The 27,616-nt window shown below is 44.6% G+C and overlaps 1 protein-coding gene across 1 annotated transcript; it reads left to right on the top strand.

The window, feature by feature from the left end:
- Window positions 1–3: 3 nt before the first annotated feature.
- On the top strand, window positions 4–27,378 carry LOC123375132 (protein artemis-like). The gene is made up of 14 exons (XM_045025796.1): window positions 4–185; window positions 4,508–4,559; window positions 7,776–7,860; window positions 13,415–13,474; window positions 14,156–14,211; window positions 15,844–15,945; window positions 17,116–17,188; window positions 17,726–17,866; window positions 18,507–18,608; window positions 20,722–20,858; window positions 21,244–21,298; window positions 23,246–23,334; window positions 24,367–24,467; window positions 25,831–27,378. The coding sequence occupies exons 1-14, from the start codon at window positions 77–79 to the stop codon at window positions 26,829–26,831; spliced, it is 2,163 nt and encodes a 720-aa protein (XP_044881731.1). The 5' UTR covers window positions 4–76; the 3' UTR covers window positions 26,832–27,378.
- The last annotated feature ends 238 nt before the right edge of the window (window positions 27,379–27,616 follow it).

Raw genomic sequence — 27,616 nt, 5'->3', positions numbered from 1 at the left:
TGGTTCGGGCCGCAGCCAATGGGGGAGGTGGGGATGGTGGACGGACGGAGTCCGAGGAGGAGAACAGGGCTGCGCCATGAGCAGCTTCGGAGGCCGGATGCGGGAGTATCCCTGGCTGTCCATAGACCGCTTCGACCGGGAGAACCTGCGGGCCCGGGCCTACTTCCTGTCCCACTGCCACAAGGGTGAGGGCGCGAGAGGAGCCGCCGGCCCCGCGCGCCAGCCGCTTCGCTGGTGCTGCGCGTCCCCGCTTCCCTCCAGCGCGCGCCTGGCGCCGCCGCCGCCGCCCCGGGGAGACCCTCCCGCGCGCCGCGCGCCTGGCGCCGCCGCCGCCGCCCCGGGGAGACCCTCCAGCGCGCGCCTGGCGCCGCCGCCGCCGCCCCGGGGAGACCCTCCCGCGCGCCGCGCGCCTGGCGCCGCCGCTGCCCTCCCGGAGAGCCTGTCATCCTCCCCTCCCCCTCCCCTCCCGGAATCATTCCTCAGCCCCCTCCGCGTCCCCCTCCTCAGTGCGGAGCTGTTGATCCTCGCACCCCAAATCCCTCCTCCGCGCCCCCGCCTTTCACTTCCCCCCGGCCTCCCTGCGTGGGGCTGCTTGCCCCCCCGCCGCCTTTCACTTCCCCCCGGCCTCCCTGCGTGGGGCTGCTTGCCCCCCCGCCGCCTTTCACTTCCCCCCGGCCTCCCTGCGTGGGGCTGTTGGGCCCCGCCAGGGCCGTCCTTAGGAGTTATGGGGCCCTGCGCAGTATTATTAAATTGGTGCCCCAATGCGCCCCTGAAGGCTGTCCCCAGCCAGCCCCGCTGACCCCAGTGTGTCGCAGGGGCACAGCCCCGCCCGTGGACCCCCAGAACCCTCCGCCCCATTGCTGACTCGCACCGAGCTTCCGAGGCAGGCAGTGGCTCAAGGCGGGCTTCCTGCTGTCACACGGGGGCTGCCCCACAGCCCTCCTGCAGCCCCTTGCCGCTCCTGGCTCACCGCGAGCATTCTGACAGGAAGCACCAAGCAGTAATAACAACAATACACGTGTGTGTGTGTGCACGTGACAGAGTGTGTGTGTGTGTGTGTGACTGTGCTGAGGAGTGTGAGACAATCTGTACGGGGGGACTGACTCGTGAGGGGCAGAGTGTATGTGGGTGTGAGAGACTGTGTGTGTGTGTGTGTGTGTTAGGGAATTGTGAGAGACAGTGCACTGTCACTTTAAGTCCCCCCCCCCAGCTCTTTGCGCGCCCCCCAGCTCACCTGGAAGTTTTGGTCCTCGTGTCCTGCACTGGCCCCGGCCTGGCCCCCACCAGAGACCGAGCACGCAGGCATGCAGGGTTCCAGGCAGCAGTGGGCCCGGCTGCTCTGGTCTCCTGGGGGCTGGAGCCCTTGGCCATCTGGCTGAGGAGCAAGTGAGGGAGGGGTTGGGGAGAAGCCCACCTGCCCAGCACGGGGAAGGGGCTGGAGATTAGAGGAGTCCAGCTGCAGCCAGGGAAGGGAATGGTGCCCCAAATTTTTGGGTGCCCTGCGCAGCTGCATATGCTGTGTGTGTCTAAGGACGGCCCTGGTTGCTGCCCCATTCGTCCACTTCCCCGAGGCCTCTGTGTGTGGGGCTTTTGGTCACCGTCCCACTCTTCCACTTTCCTGTGGCCTCTCTGTGTAGAGCTGTACCACTTTGCTCCAAAGTTTGCCCCAAGTTCCTCCTACCCCAGGGCTGTGCTGCAGCCCCTCTTTCCTATCATGTCCTCTCTGGGCGTTACGCTGCCCACCGCCCTAGCTAGACTAATTTGAAGGGTGTGTTATTGATAACCAAGTAAATACAGCTAATGCGAAAATAGAGGTAAAATGTAACCATGTGTATCAGGAATGGAAAATTGAAAATCAATTTCCCTTTAGAATGCTGCAGGGTATAGTGCTAAGGTTTTATTTTTTTAAAGAAACAATCATACTTTTTTTTTTTCATGCCATGCACGAGAGTAACATGTCATTGTATCTAAGAGGACATTCACACTGAATGCTGTATCGTAACCATAGATTTTCTGTACCTGATTGGGGAGTCACTCTTTTTTTTATTTTTATCTTCAAGGGGGTGGAAATTTCTCTCCTTCCTTCTGTAATGATGTACACTACATCAGTGGTTCTCAAAGCCGGTCTGCCACTTGTTCAGGGAAAGTCCCTGGCGGGCCGGGCCAGCTTGTTTACCTGCTGCGTCTGCAGGCTTGGCCAATTGTGGCTCCTACTGGCCGCGGTTCGCTGCTCCAGGCCAATGAGGGCTGCGGGAAGCTGTGTGGGCCGAGAGGTGTACTGGCTGCCCTTCCCACAGCCCCCATTGGCCTGGAGCAGCGAACCGCCACAATCAGCTAAACCTGCAGACACGGCAGGTAAACAAACTGAGCTGGCCCGCCAGGGGCTTTCCCTGAACAAGTGGCTGATCGACTTTGAGAACCACTACACTACATACTCCTGAGGGCATTCTGTGCCAACAAACAAACAAACATTCTGCACACAATATTTTAAAATTCTGCAAAATTCTTCACGTTTCATTTGTCAATAAATAAATGCAGAGGCTTCAGCATGGTAGTGGGGAGCACAGGCCACTGACTACACAAAGGTAGCCTCCCTGCCCCTGGGACACAGACTCAGTGGTGAGGCTGCACCCAACTGTGACACAGCACAAGGTCTGGGACTGCCCCAGAAACACCCTGGGGCCCTGCCTCTCTGCGCCAGGCACACCAGGTGTGGGGTAGGCACAGGGCCTTCCCTAGCTATTCTGGGGCCCTACGCAGCACCCGTGCGGGGGTGTGTGTGTGTGTGTGTGGTGGGGGGGGCAGGCCTCAGCAGGGAAGGAGCAGGGGGGCTGTTCCCAGGCCTCTGCGGGGTGGGCCTCAGGCCTCTGTGGGGGTGGAGGGTGGGGCTGGCTTGGGAGGCAGGGGGGAACCACCCCCCAGCACTCACTGGCGGCGTGTCTGGGACCGGGTCTGCACTTTCCACCGCTGGTGAGTGCAGGCCCGGCCATGCTGCAGAGCTCAGGGGAGTGGGGGCAGGGCTGGAGCAGCACGTAGCAGTGCAGAGCACCAGGAAATTTGGGGCACCAAATTTCCTGGTGCCCTACACAGCTGCATACTTTGCATATGGGTAAGGCCGGCCCTCGGTAGGCAGAGTCACCCAGGCAAGATCCAAGTGTGGAGGGGCTCAATGTGGGGTGATCCAGGTGTGAGGTGAGAGGATTCTGTTTGGGACAGTCTGGGTGCAGGCACCTCAGTGGGGGGTGTACTGGTGGGGATCTGGATGTACAGAGGCTTGTTGTGGGGGGGTTCCTGGTGCAGGGGCAATGGGATTCTGCAGGGGCTTCTAGGTGAAGGTGGTTGGGGCTCAGTAGAGGAGTCTGGGTGTATGGGTCTAAGCGGGGAAGGGCTGGGGGAGTGGAGCTTGGTGGAGTGCAGGTCTGGGTGCAGCTAGTTGGGGATCAGTGGCATGGGAGTCTGGATGTGGGGGCTCAGGGTGGTGTAGGGGGTGGGGCATCAGGGTGGGGATTTAAGTGCAGGGAGCTCAGTGGGTGGTGATCTGGGTGCAGAGGTGGAGGTCCGGAGGCATGGGGTCTGGGTGAAGGGGGTTTTCAGATGCAGGGGTTTAGGTTCAGTGGGGTGGGGTTTGGGTATGGAGGGGTAGGGGGGGTTCTGGATGTACTGGGTGAGGCTTGGCAGGGGTGTCTGGGTATGGGAGATCGAAATGCATGCTGGTTGGATGGATGGGGGAGTCGCTCCCTGTACAGAGATCCCTCGTCCCACAGCTGAGGAGTGATAGCAGCAGGAAGTAGGGGATGATTCTGAGCTTCCTGCAGCTGGGGGAGGTTTCTGGGAGTGTGTCTGACACAGCCTCAGCTGCGGGGGAAGAGAAGTCCCGTCCTCTCCTGCCTCCAGCCTAGCCGGGACTAGCAGCTGATCCTTGCTCAAGGTAGGAGCCACTGGCTGGGGTGTCTCCAGCCCCACGGTGACTTACCTCTCCGCTGGCTGCTCTGAGTGCCTGAAATGATGTACTTGCTTGACTGTTCTTACAGCTTCCCTTTGCTTCCCTGTCAGAAAGTCATTTTTCTGTGTGTAAGCAAAGAAATCTGCAGGGGCATGAATTCTGCGCATGTGCAGTGGTGCAGAATCCCCCCAGGAGTAACTACAAAACGAGACTACTTTTTATAAATCCATCCCCCTTATCATTGTTTCTGTCTGTCATGTTTATTTTGGGGCTTCAAACTTATGTGGGACTGTTTGAGAGAAGAAGCATTTGTAGAATCATGCAATGAGCTTGCAACTGGCACAGGGGTTTGCCTTCATGGAGCTCATTGTAGGATCAAGACATGAGATTGTTAGCTCTTCACAGGACAGGAATCATAGTCTCTTATTTTACTGTGTAGCATTATGCTATAAATAATAAACCTACCTGTGATTTTTTTCTATTACTCTTAAATATAAAAGTTGTGATGTATGGTAACTTTTAAAACAAAATAAAGTTGTTATAAACTTTATATCTTACTGTTAGATCACATGAAAGGGCTGAGAGCGCCTTCCTTGAAAAGAAGACTGGAGTGCAGGTAATGGTTTTCACTCAAGTAAAGTGGAACTTGTTCCGGAAGTGCTGGGGAAATTCAAGTCTACACACTTCATTTTTATCAATAAACTTTTCTTGAAAGATCACTGGGACCTGGAGACAAACCCACTGCTGTGATTTTTTTTTTCCCCCCTAGCACTTGCTCTTGCCATATGAGACTTTCCCTTTGTTTCTCTGCCAAAGCCTACCCCCACCCTGCGGTACCTAAAACAGCTGTGTTCCTACTTCTTTGATCAAAGTGTGCAAAATTTCAAATACTACACATACGATGTTAGAATTGGGTAGAAAAGTGTATTACATATTACAGTAGTGTCCAGAAGCTCTAGTCAGGATTGGAAGTCCCATTGTGTCACGTGCTGTGCAAACACGCAGAGTAGACAGTCTAATTTAAAACAAAACACCGTAGGTATAACAATCTGAAGGAGTATGATGATGGTAACAGGAATATAGGTAGTTACATAGACTACTTACGGGCTCAACTTGCTGTTTCTGAAGGGGTTTTTTTTGTTTGTTTTTTGTTTTTTTAAGATCTGTGAATTATATGCAAAATATCAACCTGAGTTCAGATTGGCATCCACACAAATCATCCCATCTGAGTGCTGATTAAAATCTTATCACATCATACGTTCTGCGTATGGCACATGGTACAATTTCTAGAATATTTTTATTTGAGCTCTAAAACAATGTATTGGTTTGTATTTTGTATCTCTTTCCATATAAAAGTAGGTGTGTTTGCTACCATAAGTCCCACAGTATCATATTCAGAGAGGGAAATAATTCTTAAAATGACCTAAATACTTTTTTTATACCTAAACAGGTAATCTCTTCTAGGGTTAGGTAAAAGTGAGTGCTGGATCCCATTTGGAATCTCCCTATTCCAGCGATATAAAGTTTCCAGCCCTGCAGGGTTGTTAGATAACAGACTTTAAAGTTGTGAATAGAAAAGCTCTCGCTGGACCAAGATGGAATCTAGCTAAACTAATTCTAGACATGACCCCACCTTTTCCACATGGACTCTCTACATGGCAAATCTGGTTCCTCATCATACTAGTTCAGAGTATGTCAGTGCAGAGTTCTGATGGGAGTCTAGATGACATTACGGACTGTGAAGGTGGTCTGATATGGGGAGGGGACTGGGATTCAGGTCCACCTTTTGGCTCCTGCTGGTGCTGCTGCTGCAGCAGAGGAAGTGTAGTAGTTAGGGAGGGTTGGGAGGAGGTCAGACTAGACAACAGTATACAAAGTTAGTAGGTATAGATGATGTGGTGATGTTACCAGGGTCCAAAGGCAGTGATATCCATTGCCTCTTCCTGCTGGGAGTTTCTGGGGATCTGGACCTACTCCCATGGGACATCACTATTTTGCCAGCCCGCATGGCCCAGGGGAAGGAGTACATGCAGCTTTGTACCAGTGGGATGTCTGAGCAGATACCACTATGTTCAAGAGTGGTGGCCTGGGCTGTACCTACCCCACTATTGCTGCTCTTTGGTGCTAGAAATCTCGAGCCTGCTTGGATTGGGTGTAGTTTTTCCCCGCTCCTGTGTGGAGCCACAGCAAATGTAACCACTTACTAAATTATATCTTCAAGACAATCATCTAAAAATTTCGCCTGATACTGACTGCTGCAGTGACCTGCTCATAACTTTTTTCACTATCAACTAGATGTGGTCCAGGATCCACGCTCCAGATACGACCTTTGTATTTCTAAAATGACAGAGCTAAATTTTGGATCCTAAATTCTCTCAAATTCAGCAGTTCAAAATCCAGATCTGAATCTGAAGGTTGGGTTGGTGTGTTTGGATTTGGCCCATTAAGGAGTGAGCTGTGATCTCTGATCTAACTCCAGACCATTTGGGTTCAGATTCATGCTTACTACTGTCTCCAATAATGTCCTCTGTCCCTGTTACCAAGGCAACAGGGCAAATTTTGGCCCTTCCCACTCTATCACTTTCTTCCTCCATACAAGACCTGGTCTAGACTACAGTGTTAGGTGGACGTAAGGCAGCTTACGTCTACCTAATTGTCAGTGTACACACTACAGCCTTATTTCCACCGATGTAACTACCCTACTACACTGACATAATTCCACCACCATGAGCGGCATAGGGCTTATGTTGGTGTAGTTCAGGCAATGCAGTGTCCTTGTAGACACTGCCTTACTTGCATCTGTTGGCTGTCATTCTTGTCACTTTCACGTCTCTTCTGAACCTGTGAACTTGACAAAAAAGTTGGCTGCTGGCTCCCCAGCTAGGCTGCTGCGTGGTCTCCACTCCAAGCTGGGCTGCTGCCTGGGCTCCCCATTGGGAGACCTGCTGCCCTCCTGGCTCCCCATTCTGATCTGGGCTGCTACCCTGGCTCCCTGCTCCAATGCAGGCTGCTACGTGGGCTCTTAGCTCCTTACTCCCTCACCGGGCTGAGAAGCCCGGTGAGGCTGCCCCGTTCCCAGTGGGGAGCTGCATGCAGAGCTGAGAGTGGGTGGAAGCACTCCTGGTGAGGATGTGCACCACCAACAGAAGAAGGGCAGTGTGGACTAGATTGACTTAGGGCATATCTACACTATAAACTTAAGTGTGAGTGGAATAGCAACAGACACTTTCCTGGAGTGCAAATAAATAATGTCTAGTGTTTTGCCATTGCCTACCCTTGCAGTGATGTATTTTAAATAGGTGAATGTCTCATAGCCATTTGGTAGTCCAGTGCTAAACTCTGTTGTTCCCTAGAACTCAAGTTGGGCTTACAATTTGGTAGCTTACTTGATCCCTTCTTAAAAGTGACCTGAGAAGCTCAAGAAAGGCGTTTGAGATCTTACAGTTTTCTCTAAAGTCTGGAATGGTGTAAGGAACTACATTCCAATGCTCGAATTAGGTGTTTGTCATAGTTATCAACTATTCCAGGAAAGTATGGGGACCTTTAAACTCAGATCTTGACAGGTAAGCAAAGGAGGAAAGGATTTTTTTTAAAGCAAGTATTTGTAAGTTTAGACATGGCTTAGAAAGACCCACACACCTGCTGGAGTGACTCTGTTTGACTCCAGGCTGTGGCAGGACAGCTTCGTGAACTCTACTGCTTCTACAGCTCTGTTACTCCCCCTCTAACTAGGGGAAAGATCCAGAGGATATGTGGAGTGCACATGCCACTTGATAGTTCCCTGTTCTTTATTTTGAAAGCCTTAGTGATCTACTTTCTTCTCTCTGTGCAGCTTGAAAGTTCACTTGTACTGTTCACCGGTAACCAAGGAGTTGCTGCTGACTAGCCCGAAATACAAGTTTTGGGAGAATCGCATTGTAAGTTAACTTTTTCACATTAAAGCAAGTGTCGTTAATTAGATCAGACTTTGTACTTTTCTGTATGGTGGATTTGGGGAGGAACAATCTACTCCAAATTATCCAAAGCAACAGTCTTTAAGTGGTGATGCTGGTGTCCAGTTCTACAATGTTCTGTGGGTTTAATTTCCACCCATCCCATCTTCTCTCAGGTTATGTCTGCACTACAAATTACTTTGGTATAACTTATATCACTCAGGGGTGTGAATAAGCCTCTTCCCTCCCCTCGAGCGATGTAAATTACACTGACCCTAAGCACCAGTGTAGACAACACTGTGTCAGCGGGAGAGCTTCTCCTGCTGACATACCTACCCTCCCGTCAGAGCTCTCCCTCAGCTTAGAATGTCTTCACCAGAAGTACTATAGTAGTGCAGCTGCACCGCTGTAGATGTTGTAGTGTAGACATAGTCTCAGTGTCTGTTGTATGCTCTTTGGAACAGCATGTTTGTCTATTCAGCAGTAGTCCTATCTTTCTCTCCACAAACTTAGCAATTCTCTTGATTTAGAATCATAGAATATCAGGGTTGGAAGGGACCTCAGGAGGTCATCTAGTCCAACCCCCTGCTCAAAGCAAGACCAATCCCCAGACAGATTTTTACCTCTGTTCCCTAAATGGCCCCCCCAAGGATTGACCTCACAACCCTGGGTTTAGCAGGCCAATGCTCAAACCACTGAGCTATCCCTCCCCGTCTCTTTTAGTTTCTCTTCCTCTCCTCTAAATGTGATGCTGTCCTACCTTCCTGTATTTCTGCAACTCTCTCTCCCTGCCCTGATTTATCTGTATCCCTTCTTTTACTTCTCTCCTTCTCTTGATTTAAGGTCTCCTTTTTTGTGTGTGGGGAGGGGGTGGGGAAAGAATCTTTGAGGGATTACTATTTCCCTCCTGCTTTTATAATGTCTTCCTTCCAGCCTCAAAAGCTTCATCTCATGATGCAAAATCACCCCAGAGCCTAATTGTCTCCATGAATTTAGCTGTAAACAGAATGAATATAACACTAGTCATTGAGCAAGTGTTGGATTATATAAATGTGACCTACTTGCAGTTAGTCTTTTCAACATGGCATTTAGCTACAATGAACACTCATCACACTGTCTAGATGGTACTAGTCTTACTTTGTACTTCTATGAACCTGTATTTTGTAAGCTCCTCAGACAGGGATCCTGTCCTTATTTGGCAAATGCTACCTTTTGTAAAGTGCTGTAAAACCTACTGTATTGTTCTTTATACCTAAAGCATTTATAAGTATTTAATATGGTATTTTACATATTTCACAGCGTTGCATGAACATCAGGTTCCATTTAGCTTTCTGTAACACTTGTATAGAAAGTTTTGTTTCTATTACTTTGATTTTGTGTATCTTCGGTAATCTACAAACAAAGGAACTTGGCGGCATACTAATATGAGGGTGAGGTCTAGGGTTTTTAATTCTACAATCTACCTAGCGTTGTGGGTTTTCAAAGTATACTGTACTAGGTTCTCATTTTTGAGGGAAGTAAGGTTACAGTAGGTCATTTGAAAGTTTTAGTTTTTTTGCAGATTGCTGTGTTTCTATGTAATATCTGAGATTATACTTGGAGGTTTCCTGTAGTGCTACATATTATCCTGATCTTCTGATTTTAAAACATACATGTAATGATAAGAGTTTTATAGTTGCACCTTCTAGATTTGCGTGCCTGAGTTCACAAATTTAAAAAGCAGAGGAGTTGTAGATGTTGCTGCCTGTAAAGACTTGCAGTGATATAGTGAACTGTACAGCTAGAGCCCTGCGCGGATACAAAATTTGTATCTGCATCTGATCCGTGATCTGCAAAAATGATCCGCGTATATCTGATATGAAGCAGATATCTGCAGATTTGCAAGGCTCTCTGTACAGCCACTAAATCAGAAAGTAGTTGAGTGGGTGTCCTGTTCATGAACTTTGTCTCATAACAAATGGTAAGCTTTCTGTTTGCATGACTGTGCTTTACAATGTAAAGCTGATTAAAACTGGGTTGGTATTCATTAGACTAGGAGAGGTGTTTAAAATGCTAGCTTCTGTGTAAATAATTTTTTATGATTTGCAGTCTGAGCTTGATGAGAAGTCTGAGTGTGAATAAGATATCTAGTGAGCATCTTTTGATCTATTGACAGCTTAAAATTAAAATCGTCAAGAATATGGCCAGAAATATGAAAGCAAACTTCCTTTTGCTGGTCGTAAAACCATTCTTCAGGAAATTTAGACGCAAAACTTAGATATCTGATAATTCCAGTGGGAAACAGGTTTATCTCTGGAATGAAATATTCCTAACCAATGTTTGAAACCCCAACTCTGCAGCATTGTACTAAGTCATGAGAGTAGCAAAGTGAAAACTGATCAGCCTGTTTTAATTGTCTAAGATGAGTGAAGTGCAAAAAGTGTATCAGTATTAATTATAGTTTTTAAATCTTTTGATAGTCCAAGGTGTTATGAATTTCACTTCTTGTGGTGTTAATACTACAAAAGTGACACATAGCTATTGTTCCTTACATATCAGCTCCTTGCATTTTTGGCATATGTAGCTATATTTTGTGGCTAGGTAATGTACAAGTTTGATACATTTCTATGTATTTTGTTTAAATCTTGGCTAGCTAGCTGGAAAATCCAACACCACAGCTCTGAGATTGTCTCATCACAGTCCATATTATTGATGTACACAAACCATTAAATATTAAACTGTAAGATATCCATACCTTATAGACTCAAAGAGTTCACTCACTATCTCTTTAGCTTAACAAAGAAAAAGCCGAGGGGTGACTTGATTACAGTCCGTAAGTACCTACATGGAGGAACAAATGTTTAATAATGGTCTCTTCAATCTAGCAGAGAAAGTATAACACAATCCAATGGCTGGTAATTAAAGCCAGACAAATTCAGATTGGAAATAAAGTGTACATTTTTAACGGTGAGAATAATTAACTACTGGAACTGTTTACCAAGGGTCATGGTAGATTCTTCTTCACTGACAATTTTTGAATCAAGATTGGATGTTTTTCTAAAAGTTATACTCCAGGAATTCTTTTGGGGAATAACTGTAATACAGGAAGTCAGACTGGTCCCTTCTGGTCCTGGAATCTTTGACTCTGTTTGTTATCATAACAAACCTAGAGTGCTGTGTAGACTGGTTGTTTAGCTAAGAAACTGGGATATCAAGTGTTGCAGCTCTTGCTTGGAGGGATGATGACCCCAACTCTCCCAGTCTTCCCCCAGTGTTGGGTTTTTAATCCAATAGAGACCAAATGATCCTCTCTGCTTTTTGGCAGGAGACGGTGAAATGCTTGGAAATATTGACCAGAACTGAATAGAAAATTTGAGAGTAGGAAAGAAGCCTAGTTAGCAGTATCTTTCTCCTCATCAGTAGTTCAGAGGGGCTTCTATATGGTACAGTGACTCCTCACTTAAAGTCGTCCTGGTTAACGTTGTTTCATTGTTACGTTGCTGATCAATTAGGGAACATGCTCATTTAAAGTTGTGCAATGGTCCCTTATAACGTTGTTTGGCAGCCACCTGCTTTGTCCACTGCTTGCAGGAAGAGCAGCCCGTTGGAGTTAGCTGGTGGGGGCTTGGAACCAAGGTGGACCAGCAACCCCCACATCAGCTCCCCGCTCCCCTAAGTTCCCTGTGCAGCAGCTGCCCAGCAGGCTATCAATTGCCGGGCAGTTCAGCTGTCCCTACCCCCACTGCCATGTGCTGCTCCTGCCCTCTCCCTTGGAGCTGCTCCAGGGAGCCTCCTGCTTGCTGTGCAAGGCGGGTGTGGGGAAGAGGGATGCTAATGTCAGGGTGCACCACTGCTTTTCTGCATCCAGTCATCTCCACAGAGCGGGGAGGACATGACAGGGCTCAGGACAGAGGGCGCTTGCTGCCAGCAGCTGCTGTCTCAATTTGCTAATCTACTTAAAAAGGCAGTGTACTTAGAGTGTGGTCAGCGTAGTTAAAGGGGCAATGCGCGTCTCTCTCTCTCTGCCATGCTGTCTCCCCTCCCTCCATTCGTGCTGCCTTGTAGAGTGTGAAGTTACATTAACAGTGTGTTAGCCCTTGAGAGCTCAGCCCAGTGCTAGTTCATCATTTACCATATCCCACCCTCTTCCACCTTCTGACTTCACCACCTCAACCAAGCATCACAATCATCATTGCTGTGTACAGTGTTAAATTGTTTATTTAAAACTTATACTGTGTGTGTGTGTATATACATATACATATATAGAGAGAGAGACACACACAGACAGACAGTCTTTTGTCTGGTGAAAAAAATTTCTCTGGAACTTAAGCCCCCTATTTACAATAATTTTTATGGGGAAATTGGATTCGTTTAACATTATTTCGCTTAAAGTAGCATTTGTCAGGAACATAACTACAGCGTTAAGCGAGAATTTACTGTACGTTAGTTTGAAGCTCCAAGGGTATTTGGAAGGAGGATTGGGCAAAACAGGGAGGATAACTCCTCTCCATGGCATCTCCGTGTTAATATGCAGAAATTCCAACAGCTTGCTGATGTCTGAAAAGCTGCTTTGTGGCTTCTTCCTTCAGGGGTGAGGGGATAGAGTCTAGGAATCAATGGGAAGCTAAAGGAAGCTGTGCTGATGTGGTGGTGGTCATGATACAGAGAGACATCTCCACGGGAAAGGCTCAGGATCTAGGGAATTTCGATATCGCTGGGCTGTGAGGGCTGCATTCCCTGTCTTCTCCACAGGAAGACATACCTGCCACACCCAATGACATGATGATGCTTTGGAAACCCCACAGAGTTTTCAGAGTAACTTGTTGGTGCCTCCTGGATTTTCCCTTTAGGGAATGATATGGTCCTTAAGGCAGAAAAACAATAAGCCACTCTCTGTTTCCAGCTCTTGTGAGACTTGTGATCAAATCGTGGTCGTTTATATTAAAGCCCCACCATCTGGAGTCATATTACTTTGTGAGATACTTAACTTTTATTGTCAAGCGTGCTTCCAATCTGCAGGATTGAAGCTTGAAAACATGTCCCCAATGTGCCGTACAAGTTCAAAGCCCACAAGAAATGAAGAACTGAGTCATTAAAAAGAACAAAAACCCAAGCTTATCTCATGACTTTTTGGGGGTGGGGGATAAGTGGGAGTCTGATTCATGTTTGCTTGTTTGTGCAGGTTATTTTTAAACACTTGCGGCTGGCGTCATTGCTTTCTCAACCAAAAATAAGCCATATAATAGTGAGAAAATCAACACAACTTCTTAAAAACATTGGGATCTCAGATGTAACATTGTCTTTTGATCCAGGTGTGCTCGGCTTAGTTAGCGTCTTTCCATTACATATTTACAGTTGTCAGAATGTATTTTTTTTTTAATTGAAATTATGTGAGTTTTTGGGGAAGTTTTGTTTTCCTTTTTCTGCAGACTTGGATTGCTTGCCCTGGGCACGTAGAAGTTTAAGATGTCTGTGGCATATCAGCCAAGACCTAGATATAATCATACCTCAGACACAATGTGAACTACATTTTATGATGCATTTTTTCTGTTTGTTGTAGGTTGCCCTTGAAGTTGAAACTCCAGCTCAGATTTCTTTACTCGATGAAGCATCGGGTGAGGTAACCATTTCAAAACAAGTATTTTTAACAACCAATTTCAAGTTTTAAAAAATGTTAAGGTGATATTTAAATCATAAATGTCGCTTTTTTTGCTCCCTTTAACTGGATAGAAATGAGATTCCAAAATGCTCGAACCCATGTTTAGCCACTCAGAGACCCTTTCCCCACTCTGCCCCATGTCTGGATCACTTATTCTCCCCCTCTGCTTAGTGTTGTTCTGTCTTTCTCTCTGCTGTATCTGAGGTCTCCAACCTATTCTTTCTTCTCTCATGATTTTTTCATTCATGAGTCTTCATTGCTTCTTAGCTCATTTCAAGGCTGGTTGAAACATATGCGCATGCACATAACACTTTGTCCTGCACATCCCGTCCAGGGCAAAACAATATGTTTTGAGATTGGTCCCTCAGTAAACAAGTTCTGAGGGGACAAGGGAGAAGGGGAGTATGATTTGTCCTAGAGCATCTGTGGGAACTTTAATCAGCTGCTTGGAGTTGACTGGAAAATCACTGCCATACAGGGTCTGAGACCAGTGTACGGGGGAAGACACCCTCACTTTTCCAAGAGCAGTTGAAGTGGCTATATAAATCCGTACACTTGGACCATTGTCACTTCCAGTGTCACCAGTATTGTCCCACAGACTGAAACTAACCCTAACCTGTTAAAATGTCTCTTGATTTCTAGAAAGAAGATATAGTGGTGACACTTCTACCAGCTGGTCACTGCCCAGGATCAGTCATGTATGTGCTTTCAATAGATTCTGCATATTTTTAAATGTCCAGAACAGTTCTTTGTAGAAATAGATTCTATTTTTCTAGCTAGAAGAAATTAGTGAAGATTAATTGCTTATACTTACCTTTATTATTAATAGTATTATGGTTGCACCCAAACACCCCCTTCAGGATTGGAGCAGCATTATGCTGTGTCAGATCTACAAACATAAAGAACCTTGCTTTTTCTATTGGTTATATGATATGTGTATTCCTAGGAGCACGTTACTTTGCAGTTGCTGTGTTCTGGAACCATTTTTTAGTAACAATTTTTTTTCTGTGTGCGTTTTTGTCTTTTAGCAGATGCACTTTAGCTTTGGTTTGGAAAATATGACCCTTAGGAAATCAATTGGGAACTTGGATCAGTTGGTTTCAATTACCTAGTTTTTATTTAAAATTTCATATTATTTAGATAAAACTGTGGAAGCGGTTTCTGCATCCTGCCCCTTCCCTTCCCTTCCCTCAGAAAGCCCTTTGTTAACTGCCTCTGTAAACATTATTAATAGGGCCCTACCCTCCCTGTGATTTCAATGAGAGTTGAGGAATTCAGCACATCTTCAATCAGGGCCAAGATCTTTCTAGATTTAAAGGCCAGAAGGAACAATTATGATAATCTAGTCTGACTCCTGCATAACACAGGCCACAGAATTCCACCCAGTAATTCTGCACCAGGCCAGGAACTAGTTTGGCTAGACCATGTCTTTAGAAAGGCATCCAATCTTGATTGTTCAAGAGGTCAAGTAATGCATACCTTTTTACTTGGTGAATTGTTCCAGTAGTTAATTACCTTCATTGATAAAAATCTGTCTTATTTTCAATTTGAATTTCTATAGCTTCAGTTTACATAACTAGGTTCAGCGGCTGGGTCTGCGAGATGAAATAGCCCTCTAGCATCAGATTTATTCCCTAGTTAGGTACTTCTAGACTCTGATCCTATATTAAGCTTCTTAAATCTTACTGCAAAGCACAGTTGACATCAGGGGTGTTTGCTTGGAAAAGGATGGGAAATTCTGGCTACTACTGAAAGAAAGAAATGATACTTTTAAACTCTTGTTTGGTTTGTGCATGGGTATGTTCTCTAGTTTTTTTCTTTGTTACAAGATTTTTCATTTGTGCCAGTGAGGTGGAACACACTTTTTCCCACTCTGACAAATAAGTACCTTTCAGGACTGCAGCGGTATTTAAAAAAGCAATGCAAGAACTTAGTAAAATAAAGCATCCTCTGATGCAGTGTGATATTAAAATTAAACAAGAAGTTCATTGTAAGTTTAGCTTCAATGGTAAATTTCTGGGACTGATGGCTACAATATGCACCTGGGCCCAAATTCTACCCTTACTAATACCCATGCAGACCCCATAGTTTGCAATGAGGTTGGACATGGGTGAAAGCAGATTTCAATTTTTCTGGGCCAAATTTGGTATTTCTGTAGTTCAGTTTCAGTGAAATTACTGCAAGGATAAATCTGGCCCATTACCTTTATTGCATCATGGGCTTTCTCTGAAACTCTGCATTTGCACAGATTTCTCCAAAGGAAATGATCATAGAGCCCAACAATTGCAGGACTTTGTGTTACTGTAATTAACTAGTGCTTTTATTTCTAGGTTTTTGTTTCAAGGCCAAAATGGCACTGTACTTTATACTGGAGATTTCAGACTAGCAAAAGGAGAAGCAGCCAGAATGGAGCTCTTGCATTCGGGGACCAGGTACAAAAATTCATAAAAATCTGAAATTATTTTTTTCTGGTGAGAGTTCATCTGGGTGTGAAATTTAGAAAGACTTAGAGACTCTCTAGTCATAGACGTTCAAGACTTACGACATCTTTTTCCTTCAGCTCCCACATAATTTTTGGTTTTAAAAACATAGTCCTTAGCAAGGTGTTTCCATGATAATTGATTCTCAGAAATCATTTCTAATGACTCCATATTCCTCTTGATCAGTGGTTCTCAAACTTTTGTACTGGTGACCCCTTTCAAATAGCAAGCCTCTGAGTGTGACCCCCCCTTATAAATTAAAAACAATTTTTAATATATTTAACACCATTATAAATGCTGGATGCAAAGCAGGGTTTGGGGAGGAGGCTGACAGCTCGCGACCCCCCCCCCATGTAATAACCTCACGACCCCCTGAGGGGTCCCGACCCCCAGTTTGAGAACCCCTGCTCTTGATAAGGAGGTGGCTTTCACGGACCTGAAAACTGCTGCCACAGAAGCTAGTTTAAAAAGATCACTGTTAGTACTGTAAGAGTCTACAGAAGAATCTGAAATAAGACAGAAATCTAACTTTACTGTGTTGTAAAATGTACTAATACAGTTACAAGTATTGCAGTTTGAATTATGGCTTATTTAAAATTTCTTCAGTTACCTTAATGTATCAAACTCTGCCTCTGTGATTTTGATAACAGCAATGTTAATGACAGGCTTGCATGTGTTAAAGAAAACATAGGAAATCCCTGTATTTCCCAAATCACTGTATCTTTAAAATCACTGATCACTGTTTCTGTATTTATAGTCTGTGTGTTCATATTGCACTTACGAGCTGAGATTAGCAGTTTCCCCAAGGACATAAATACCACCATAAGTAATAGTACAATACAAGATCTATGTGTTGCATTGCTATTCTAATATCTATTTTATATGGAGTTTGGACTACAATATTGAAGAATTGCTTGTACTCTTGCCCAATATGTGGGCAATTAACTTGTGTTACTATAATCAGAGTTTAGAATCTGGCCTCTTGACTCACCATTTTCCATAATGGAAATTTTTTTTTTCCATTTTCAAATAGACAGAAATTTCTGACTAGATCAGTCAATAGGGCACGCCTGGGTATCGCGATGCAGTATTTGATATGACAATCTCAATTCTCTCTTTCAGAGTGAAAGACATTCAGAGTGTATATTTAGACACCACGTTCTGTGATCCCAGATTTTATCAGATACCAAGCAGAGTAAGTCCAATCAAGCTTTAGCTGGAGGCACATAGAATCATAGACTTTAAGGTCAGAAGGGACCATTATGATCATCTAGTCTGACCTCCTGCACAATGCAGGCCACAGAATCTTACCCACCCACTCCTGTATCAAACCTGTGTCTGAGCCATTGAAGTCCTTAAATCATGGTTTAAAGACTTCAGGGTGCAGAGAATCTTCCAGCAAGTGACTTGTGCCCCACGCTGCAGAGAAAGGCGAAAAACCCCCAGGGCTTCTGCAATCTGTCCTGGAGGAAAATTCCTTCCTGACCCCAAATAGTGATGCCATACCTTAAACTCAGGGCTCTGGGCTGAAACATGTACATTTGCTTTGTGGAGCCTCCTGTGGCATGGGGCCCAAGGCTACTGGTCTGTTTGTGACCCCTGAACACGCCCTGGGACCCCTTTGGGGTCATGACCCCCGAAGTTGAGAAACACTGATCTAAAACATTTCTGAAGTCCAGTGACTTGGATACATCTACAAAGTTAAACACACAAACTTTTCTAACCTTTTTAGGAGGAATGTTTAAATGGGATATTAGAGTTAGTGCGGAGCTGGATCACTCTGAGTCGCTATCATGTTGTATGGCTAAATTGCAAAGCTGCCTATGGATATGAATATTTATTCACAAACCTCAGTGAAGAACTTGGAGTCAAGGTAACACTTTCATAATAACTGCTTTATAAACAGAACCTCAGTGCTGATTGTGAGCAGTATACTGACCTGGAAAATGACCATTCAGAGGACTTCTGCAGTGTCTGAAAGGTTTGCACACTTTCGTTCACTATACTAATGGTAACCTGGTAAATGAGCTTTTGTGGTGCATAGTAACCATACCAACTAAACCACTTCAGTGGCTGCTATCTACTCAGACTTCTGGGTTCTCCAGTCAGAAGTTCATTCTGATTCTCCAAGAGACACATTCTACCCTTTACCCTATGGCAGCCATGGAATGCCCTGTAAGGAATTCTATGGTGGGGAGTTGCCTGGGCTACATATGAGAAGTAAGATCCTGATATTGATGGGCAGTGGATGTCACTGAGCATGTTCAGGGAGTCCCTATCCTTCCTAGAATATACAGAATCTACCTGTTGTAGACATTAGCCAACGATGTGCCAGATCCTTAGCTCTACTTCCCTTGTTGATAATGTCTGAGTAATTGACCATTCTCCTTTTCTTGGTCTCTGGTAGTATTTCTGGTAGCAGATTTACTCCTGATGAGCGGTTATCGATATAGTCCAACTCCAGATTGTTAAATGCATGAAGCTACTTACAAGACTAAATATATTTTCTTTAGGTCCATGTGAACAAACTGGACATGTTCAAAAACATGCCGGAAATCCTCTACCATGTTACCACAGATCGGCACACTCAGATTCATGCATGTCGACATCCACGGGTGCGTATCATTTTGTAAATCAACTGTGAACTTTCTTTTTAAAATGAGTGATTTACAATATTAACCTTCTCAAGCAGAGAGTTCCCCGAGGAAGCTCAGACAGAGTGGCAGTACGGTACTGAGGGGAGTAAGAAGTTGAGCCAGTAGTTAATGGACTAAAGTAAAGGAAAAGTTAAACAACAAAAAAACTTAGTTTCATACTTAAAACCTAGTTGTGATACACCTCTACCCTGATATAATGCAACCTGATATAACATGAATTCAGATATAAGGCGGTAAAACAGCACTCCAGGAGGGGGGCGGGGGTTGCGTGCTCCAGCAGATCAAAGCAAGTTTGATATAATGCAGTTTCACCTATAACGCGGTACGATTTTTTGGGTCCTGAGGACAGCATTATATCGGGGTAGAGGTGTACTTCCAGGGGGTATCCAGAGCTGTGAGGCACCTCAGAAACCACCTGCCTTTAGCGTGAGGGAGCCTTGTTGTGCCTGCTGGTGGTCAACTCCCCAGCTCCACCGGTCACAGGCAACACAAGCACTTCCCTCGTAGTCTACGTAGGCTGTGCTCTCGCTCTCTCTCCCCACATTAGCAATAGATACACTCCAGCCATCAAATCCTCTCCAAGCATCTTCCTGGAACATCCAGCCCCTGAACTTTCATAGTATTCCTGGATCCGTGGCTTCCAAAAACAGTCCACCTCAGCTAACCACTTCCATTCAGATCACCACACTGCTTACCACACAACACTTAGATGTGTTTATAGTGAAATCAAGTAGAAGATTATTTAACAAACCACAGAGATTCAAGCAATAGCAGGTAGACATAATTGGAAACAATGATTACACATAAAATAAAATAACGTTTTAGAACACAGACTTAATTAACTAGATGTTGTTATGTCTTGTGGCATAATGCTTGCGCAAAGTCCTTCCAGTGTTTATACAGCCAGGCTGGCTTTGACCCTCCTTTCATAAGACAAACAGGCAGTTAGCTTGTCTCCTTGGTGAAGGATTCAGGGTGTCTCTTGATACTGGTAGACTTATCAGAACAATCCTTTGTCCTTATTCCTAAACAGGACACCCCTTGCTGATCGTTTCTTCCTGTGGCTTTCCTTTCTTGTTGATTTTGCAATCTCTTGATTAGCCTCAGGCTCAGTATACAGATAGACATATGTGGTGAGGCGGTACAATACATATATGACCTGACAGGGAGATAAGCGTCTGTTACCACCTGCCTGAAAGGCATGTTGCTGAGGTATGTCACCTGCCTTAATCCCAAGCCCTTAACATAATTTTCTGTATAGATGCATAACTTCTTCAATATTATCTGTATATAAAATTTTGCAATGATTATGACCAGTAGGCTACTGGCTCTCAACTGAGACCTTACATGATCCTTGTAAAACCTTTTGCACCCCCTATACCCTCTGCCAGTTGGAACCAACAAGTTCCTGGTGTCACTAGTATCTAGAATAAAAATCCCAGTTTCTGGAGGAGAAAGACCAAATTCAGATTAAATGGGGTGTGTGTGGTGGTGGTGGGGAGGTTAAACTATTTATAGTTGAAGGCCAGAAGAGATCACCAGATCATCTAGTCTGACCCCCTGTATATTAGGCCACCAACACCACCTAGTACCCACACGCTAAACCCAATGATGGAAATTGGACCAAAGTGTACCACAGGAGACTAAACTACTATAAGCCAATGCACATAAAACAGAATATATGATTACCTGCTCTGTGGCCAAGTGGTGTATGAGTGCAGTTGCTCAAAAAGCTCATGACCCTCAGAGCCAAGTACAGCATCTTGAAGCTGAAGTTCTTAACTGGAGGAGGATAGATGGGATTAGACAGCCTACAGGGTCATTGCAGGCAGGGCCCAATACCACATCTGAGGAAGCCAGTCTGGTAATGGGAAGGAACCAAGATGGAATGGAGAGGACATAGTCTTTCAAAACTCTCATTCCAGTAGAAGTGAAGGAGGTTATTTGGAAAGTTGGTCTGGTCAGGTATGGTATTGCTCATGTTCCCATACAAATTGTACGTTAAGACATAGGGATTGAAAGGGCATGATTGCATTGCCTCTGTTTTTCATTTGACACTCTTATCTGATAGGATGATGACTATCTTCGAGGGAATAGGTTGCCTTGTGGAATGACGTCCCGAAATGGAACCCCTTTACGTATAATTAGTGTCAAGCCTTCCACAATGTGGTTTGGAGAGAGGACAAGAAAAACCAATATAATAGTAAGGTGAGCAGAGTATTATCAAGGCATTTGGGCTACAAATAAAACCATTATTTGGGTGCTCACTAATGCTTTGCCTGAGTTGTGCACAGCTATTTAGTCCTCTCTGGAATTTGAAATAATTCCAAAAGTCCACTTAAACTGCAGCTGAAATAAGTTTGGCAATTTTGAGTTTGCTTATTGTAGTAGAATGTGCTTACACAGCAGTTAATTGGTGAATGCTCAGAGAAGTGCAGTTGAGGGTGCCTGTTTAGTATCCACTTTGCTGTGCCTTAACATGGATTTCCTCAGAGCACACTTGTTTCGCCTATAACTTGATAGTGTTCACTTATAAGAAACTTGCAACTACTAACTGGATAAGTAATATTTATTTTGCCATCTCTCTCTATAGGACTGGGGAGAGTTCATACAGAGCTTGCTTCTCTTTTCATTCCTCTTACAGTGAGGTACGTACAATGGTGTTTGCTTCAGGAATGAATGTTTGAAGTCATTTTTGTCACTTTAGAATAGAGGTTGTTGCGTTCTGACTTGTCAAGCTTTGGTACAAGTTGTCTGGTGATGAGAGGGGGAGAGTGTGTTGAAAAGGTAGAGATCGAGGCACTGTAAAAACAACCTTGCTCTATCATAGTTGTGGCAAGCCCATGTTGTAATCCTGCCCAATACCAGGGCTAACATCATTTCTCTAGCAGTTATCTATGATTAAGAACCATAAGGCCATACTGGGTCAGACCAAAGGTTCGTCTAGCCCAGTATCCTGTCTTCTGACTGTGGCCAATGCCAGGTGCCCCAGAGGGAATGAACAGAACAGGTAATCATCAGGTGATCCATGCCCAGTTGCCCATTCCCAGCTTCTGGCAAACAGAGGCTAGGGACACCATCCCTGCCCACCCTGGCTAATAGCCATTGCTGGACCTATCCTACATGAACGTATCTAGTTCTTTTTTGAACGCTGTTAGTCTTGGCTTTCACACCATCCTCTGGCAAAGAGTTACACAGGTTGACCGTGCGTTGTGTGAAAAAAATACTTTCTTTTGTTTGTTTTTAAACCTGCTGCCTATTAATTTCATTTGGTGACCCCTAGTTAGGAAAAGGAGTAAATAACACTTCCTTATTTACTTTCTCCACACCAGTCATGATTTTATAGACCTCTATCATATCCCCTCTTAGTCGTCTCTTTTCCAAGCTGAAAAGTCCCAGTCTTATTAATCTCTCCTCATATGGAAGCTGTTCCATAATCCTAATAATTTTTGTTGCCCTTTTCTGAACCTTTTATAGTTCCAGTCTTTTTTGATTGGGCTACTACTATAATTAAGTATGGCTGTTTTGGTTTTTTTTAAAATATTACAGAATACAAGACAAAACTGTTGCATTTCTAATGGGAAACATCTAGGTATTGCATTTGGCTTGTTTTATTCTTTTCTGTTGCTCTGGGGAGAGAACAGAGCGTACAACTTTTCCATGTCCTGGCTGTCACTGTTGATCCAAATTGTGCCATAGAGAATTCCTACCTCTGTGTTATCACAGCACTTTGTACAGGATCATGAGGCTTAATTTAAAAGGACAATACAAATGTTTCTTCCACCATTTAAAAAAAATCAAGTTAATGCTGAAAAATAACCATCCAATCATGAACCAATACATATGCAATGGAGGACAATTCACTTTCCTAGGGAAGTAGATTTCAGTTTTAAAATACCAGTGAGATGATTTTAATATTGCAAGGGAAGGGGCAGGGAAACTTTTTTAATTCAAAAAATAATAATAAAAAAACGCATAAGAAAAATATTTAGTGTGTCTTATTTAAATTATAGCCTAGTTGTCCACTTTGACACAGTTCCAGAATGTGAGCTGTGCTGACTAATCAGCTTTGAGGCTGTTGGCAAAACACATTCTTTGGTGTATGTGCAGGGGCGGCTCTAGGAATTGCGCCGCCCCAAGCAGGGCGGCACGCCGCCGGGGGGGGGGGGGGCGCTCTGGCGGTCGCCGGTCCCGCGGCTCCAGTGGACCTCCTGCAGCCGTGCCTGCGGAGGGTCCGCTGGTCCCGTGGCTCCGGTGGACCTCCCGCAGGCACGCCTGCGGATGCTCCACCGAAGCCGCGGCACCAGCGGACCCTCTGCAGGCACGGCTGCGGCAGGTCCCCCAGAGCCGTGGGACCAGCGGACCCTCCGCAGGCACGCCTGCGGGAGGTCCACTGGAGCCGCCTGCCGCCCTCACCGGAGCCGCCTGCCGCCCTCCCGCGGCATGCCGCCCCAAGCGCGTGCTTGGCGCACTGGGGTCTGGAGCCGGTCCTGTGTATGTGCTGTGATCTGCATTGCCATGGGGTAGTCTTATGAATATATATATATATATATATATTTCAGTGTAAGTAATAAGCTACTTTTCCTCTTATTTAGATTAAGGATTTCTTGGGTTATATCCGCCCTGTGAATGTGTATCCCAATGTAGTTCCGGTGGGCTCAACAGCAGATGAAGTTGTAAAAATGTAAGTGTGGTTTGGTTGGTTGGTGTGGGCTACTATATTGGTGGTGCTTCAGTTTGACTGCTGTAAAGCAGATGATGGCAACCCACACTGTGCTTCAAGAAGGAAATCTTCCAGATCTTCCATAGCCAGCATGGTTTTCCTTTTCCTCCCATCTGTTCATACTCTCCTTTAGTCTCCTGTACTCAACACCCTCATCATGTTTGGTTTTCAAGGAGCTGTCATGTCTACATTCTGCTCTGTTACTATTCTTAAACATGGTCTGTGTAATTCACCCACCCACTTCTTACATATTTGAATTGGATATATTCATTTTTAGGCATCTCCATTGATGCTCTTATGCTGGCTGAATTAGGGACATCCCTGTCTTCTGAACGTAACTCATTATGCCTTGTCTCACCCCTTTTAGTAATGCTACTGTAGAGAAACTCAGTAGGACACTTCCTTTTAAAAAGTAAAATAAAATCTCCACAGGGACTTGAACTCCTACCTTCTCTGTACAAAGTTCCAGTGTTCCCTGCTGTCACCAGTGTCTCTAATCCTGCCCTTCCAGGTGAGCTAATGCAGGGGTCAGAAGAGCTTTGCAATACTAGCACACAAAGTTAGTGTTAGAGGGGAAAGGGCCCAGTGAGCAGCTTGAGCTCTGTTACAGAGACCCTTTTACACAGAAAAATGTTCTTACTCAGCAGCATTGAGTTTCTCCAAAGTCTGTCTGAATTCCCATCTTCCTTTCCGCCTGCCCTACCTTTGTGGCTGGTGCATACTTAAATGCATTTAACTTGATAGCATCAGGAGTGCTGCCCTGTGATCCTGTTGAATTGCATGCAGCCTATCAAGAACGTTATACCTTTTTACCGCAGCTCTTAATGTCATCAGTAACTTTAGCACCTTTTTTTTTTTCCAGTAACTAGCATGAAAGGCATGAAGCAGTGGTGTTAAAAGAATTAACCAATTTAATTTTGCTCCTGATCTTCTCGCATAATATTTTTCCATGTCTGAAGAGTTCTAAAGATCTGTTTTCCTTGTTCTTATCAGCTTAAAGCCACTCTGCAAGTCATACAGTATAAATAGCGAGCCCAAATATAAACCACTTGGAACACTGAAGAGATCCAGAACAATGGACTTAACAGACACAGGTACGGAAAGAGGATCTTCCAGGGATGGATGATTATAGCAAAGGAGACCGGTTTGGGTCAGTGAAGCATGCATGGACCTGTTACTGTAATCCCAGTGTCAGCTGAAAGTGGTATTTCTGGCCACTTCCATCTGATCAAGCACAGGGTAGCAAACAAGCACTGACAAACAGATATGAAACGCTGTTTTGTGGACTCTTTAGCATGTAGCTACTCCTGATAGGTGCTGTATAAATGCCCAATGGAGAGGGAAGAATGTAGATTCAAATGAATTTGGGCTTCAGGTAATGCCAGGTCAACAGAGGACTGAAGCTTTATAAAATAGAAAACCTGTGATTGAGGTTAAACCTGACAGTGCACTCAACTACTGCTGCAGGTTCTAAAGTGTCTGGCCAGAGGAGGTAACTTTTATCTTGATGTATTAAAAATAATTCCAACATTATTTGAACGACAGTGACTTGCTGTGCTCCTGAGAGTGTGGTTTACAAAACCACACTCTCAGTTTAGCATGAATGCAGCTCTTTGACCCCTAATTATTATCCTGGTACTTGTGAAATGGGAGTTACAATCAGGAACAGCCGCAGCTTTTAAAGACGAATACTGTATCTGATCCACACCATAGTGTTTCAAGGGCTGTATTTAAGGGCTTCCCCTGCTTTCATAACTTGTACTCTGTACTGCAGCTTGTTAAAAGCTAGTTCACAGTTGAAATAGCTTTTCTTAATTAAAAGCTTTTTATTGATCAAACTCCCCAATTGTATGACTTTTCCAAATAGATTTCAATTCTAGCTGTGACTAAAGGACGCTGCACACAGATTTGACCAAATTTGTGTCCCTCATTACAAGACATGCAGTCCTTGTAGATACGTTAAGGGGCGGTGGGGGGAAGCAACTTTTTTTTTTCCCTCCTGTGCTCACTGAAACAAAATAAGCTTTTAGCTAGTGAATGGAACACCTGTTCTCTTGAAACTACTTTCTGAGACAGTGATTGCTTGTTCTGTGCCCACAACAGGGCTGATCCTACAAATACTTATGACAAATACCAATACCTGGGGTAATCCCACTAAAGTGAGGGTAGATCCATTAAAATGCTACAACTCAATACAAGGAACCAATTGTACCCATTGGCCAATGATGATTATTGTGATAAGTGTTTGTTTATTACATGTCAATATTAATACAGATCTGCACAGTCCTCCCCAGGCATAATAAATTGATTGATTTGGTGTCTGTCTACAGATAGAACTGTTTTAAGTAATCAAATTTGTGTATACGTATTTGACCGAGTTTGTGTAGTCCCTATAAATCCCTTTGCTAAATTCTCTGAGACTGCTCATTGTGATCTTTTTTGTTTTTGTCTTGACAGATGAGGGCAGTGATGATCTCTTCGATACAGAATTGACTCCTGTAAGGCATAAGATTCCAAAACATCACGTGGAGACAACGCTGCCTGAGACAAAGGCTTCATCTGAAAACTCTGAAGGAAGCCGTAGTGAGAACATGGGAAGTTACAAAGCAACCACTATGCCTATGACTTCGCAGGTAGACTTCATAGACTGTGAGGAATCAAATGGTGAAGATGATGATGAAGAATCTGAAAAAAATACAGTTTGGGCTCAAGTTGTAGCCCACAATCCAGACTCCACTTTGATACTGGGAAATCCAAATGAAGAAGTCCATTCGGACTTGACTTGTGCATTGACTAGTAGCCAGCAGGAATCTAATGCAGATATGCCACAGTGGGATGTTTTCTTTAAGCGAGATATTAAAACTACAGATGATAGTTCTGAAAACGAGGACCATCCCCCATCTTCCATAGATGTTGGTAGGTCCCAGTCACCAAATTTGTTCAGTGATTCAGATAGTTTAAGTGATTCTACCCACATCTCCTCACAAAATTCTTCTCAGTCAACCCACATATCAGAGCAGGGGAGCCAGGGTTTGGACAGCCAAGCAGACACAGTACTCATCACCTCCCAACAGACACATGGTGCAGATTTCAGCTTTTTGAACAAAGGTGGGAGCAGAGTAACAGTTTCTGTGTCACATTTCATGGCCATGGATAATCAAACTGAATCCCATAGGTGGAAGCCTTTAGAGCAAAATAAACCTTGCCCAGGTAATATTGACTCTGATTTGAAAGGGAAAAACCAAGAGATGAATGCAGAAGCTGGTGCTGCTCAAACACAAAACATGCTAATTGAAGTGAATAATGAGAAATCGAAGACTCCTAATCCAGAATTAGAAAGAGACTCTCAGAGCTCCTCTGACTTTGAAATCCCTTCAACCCCTGATGCTGAGTTACCTAGACCAGATAAGCTGCACTGTCTGTACAAGAAGCTAGCAGCAGGTGAAACGATATACTGACTGAAGGGAATCTCTTCTGAATTTAGGAGCTTCTCTTAAAATATGGACAGACACACATACGAGTCAACCTAAGCTGTATTCAGAGGTATATAAAAATTGTACTTATCCCCACTTCTCTGTTCAGGGCAGACTTACTACATTTCCTTGGAAATCTCTCACTACTGATTGTAGAGACACTAGGATATGCAATAAATTTTTCCTCCTCAATGAACTCCTGAAAAGGAAGATATTCCTGGAAGAGAAATTAAAAGACTATACTTGGTAGGAGGAAAACACTAAGCTGACAAACTGAAAAAGGTGTTTAACAACAAAAAAGTGGACAGTGCGTCTTAGGCCGGTGAGACATGCAGGTGTGCAGTAGAGAAGGGAAGGAGAAATAAACCAAAGAAAGTAAAGACAGGAGCGCTAAGTGAAATTTAGTTGAGTGATATCAAGCCTTCTTTAAGAGTCGGCAGGTAGCTAACCAGATCTTTGAATTTGTAAATATGTCTATATCCAAGGCAATCTTTATAAAGCTGTTTTAATAAACTTTTTATAAAACTCTTAACTCTGCATATATTTAACGCAGGCAAATAATTCTTTCAGAGAGCAAAGTACACTTGTTCTTCTTCGAGTGATTGCTCCAATGCATTCCAGTTAGGTGTGCGCGCCGCGCGTGCACGGCTTCTCCGGAACTTTTTCCCTAGCAACCCCGGCGGGCCGGCTGGCGCCCCCTGGAGTGGCGCCGCCATGGCGCTAAATATATACCCCAGCCGGCCCGTCCGCTCCTCAGTTCCTTCTTACCG

The sequence above is a fragment of the Mauremys mutica genome, chromosome 1, assembly GCF_020497125.1.
Source record: "Mauremys mutica isolate MM-2020 ecotype Southern chromosome 1, ASM2049712v1, whole genome shotgun sequence".
In the NCBI taxonomy this organism is placed as follows: domain Eukaryota; kingdom Metazoa; phylum Chordata; order Testudines; family Geoemydidae; genus Mauremys; species Mauremys mutica.
This window is presented reverse-complemented; position numbering and strand designations above follow the sequence as displayed.

Excerpts from the sequence above, each read along its gene's own strand:
- LOC123375132 (XM_045025796.1), top strand. The coding sequence starts at position 77 with ATGAGCAGCTTCGGAGGCCGGATGCGGGAGTATCCCTGGCTGTCCATA. Across the intron at positions 17,867-18,506 it reads GTGAAGAACTTGGAGTCAAG|GTCCATGTGAACAAACTGGA; the intron begins GTAACACTTTCA and ends TATTTTCTTTAG. Across the intron at positions 21,299-23,245 it reads TTCATTCCTCTTACAGTGAG|ATTAAGGATTTCTTGGGTTA; the intron begins GTACGTACAATG and ends CCTCTTATTTAG.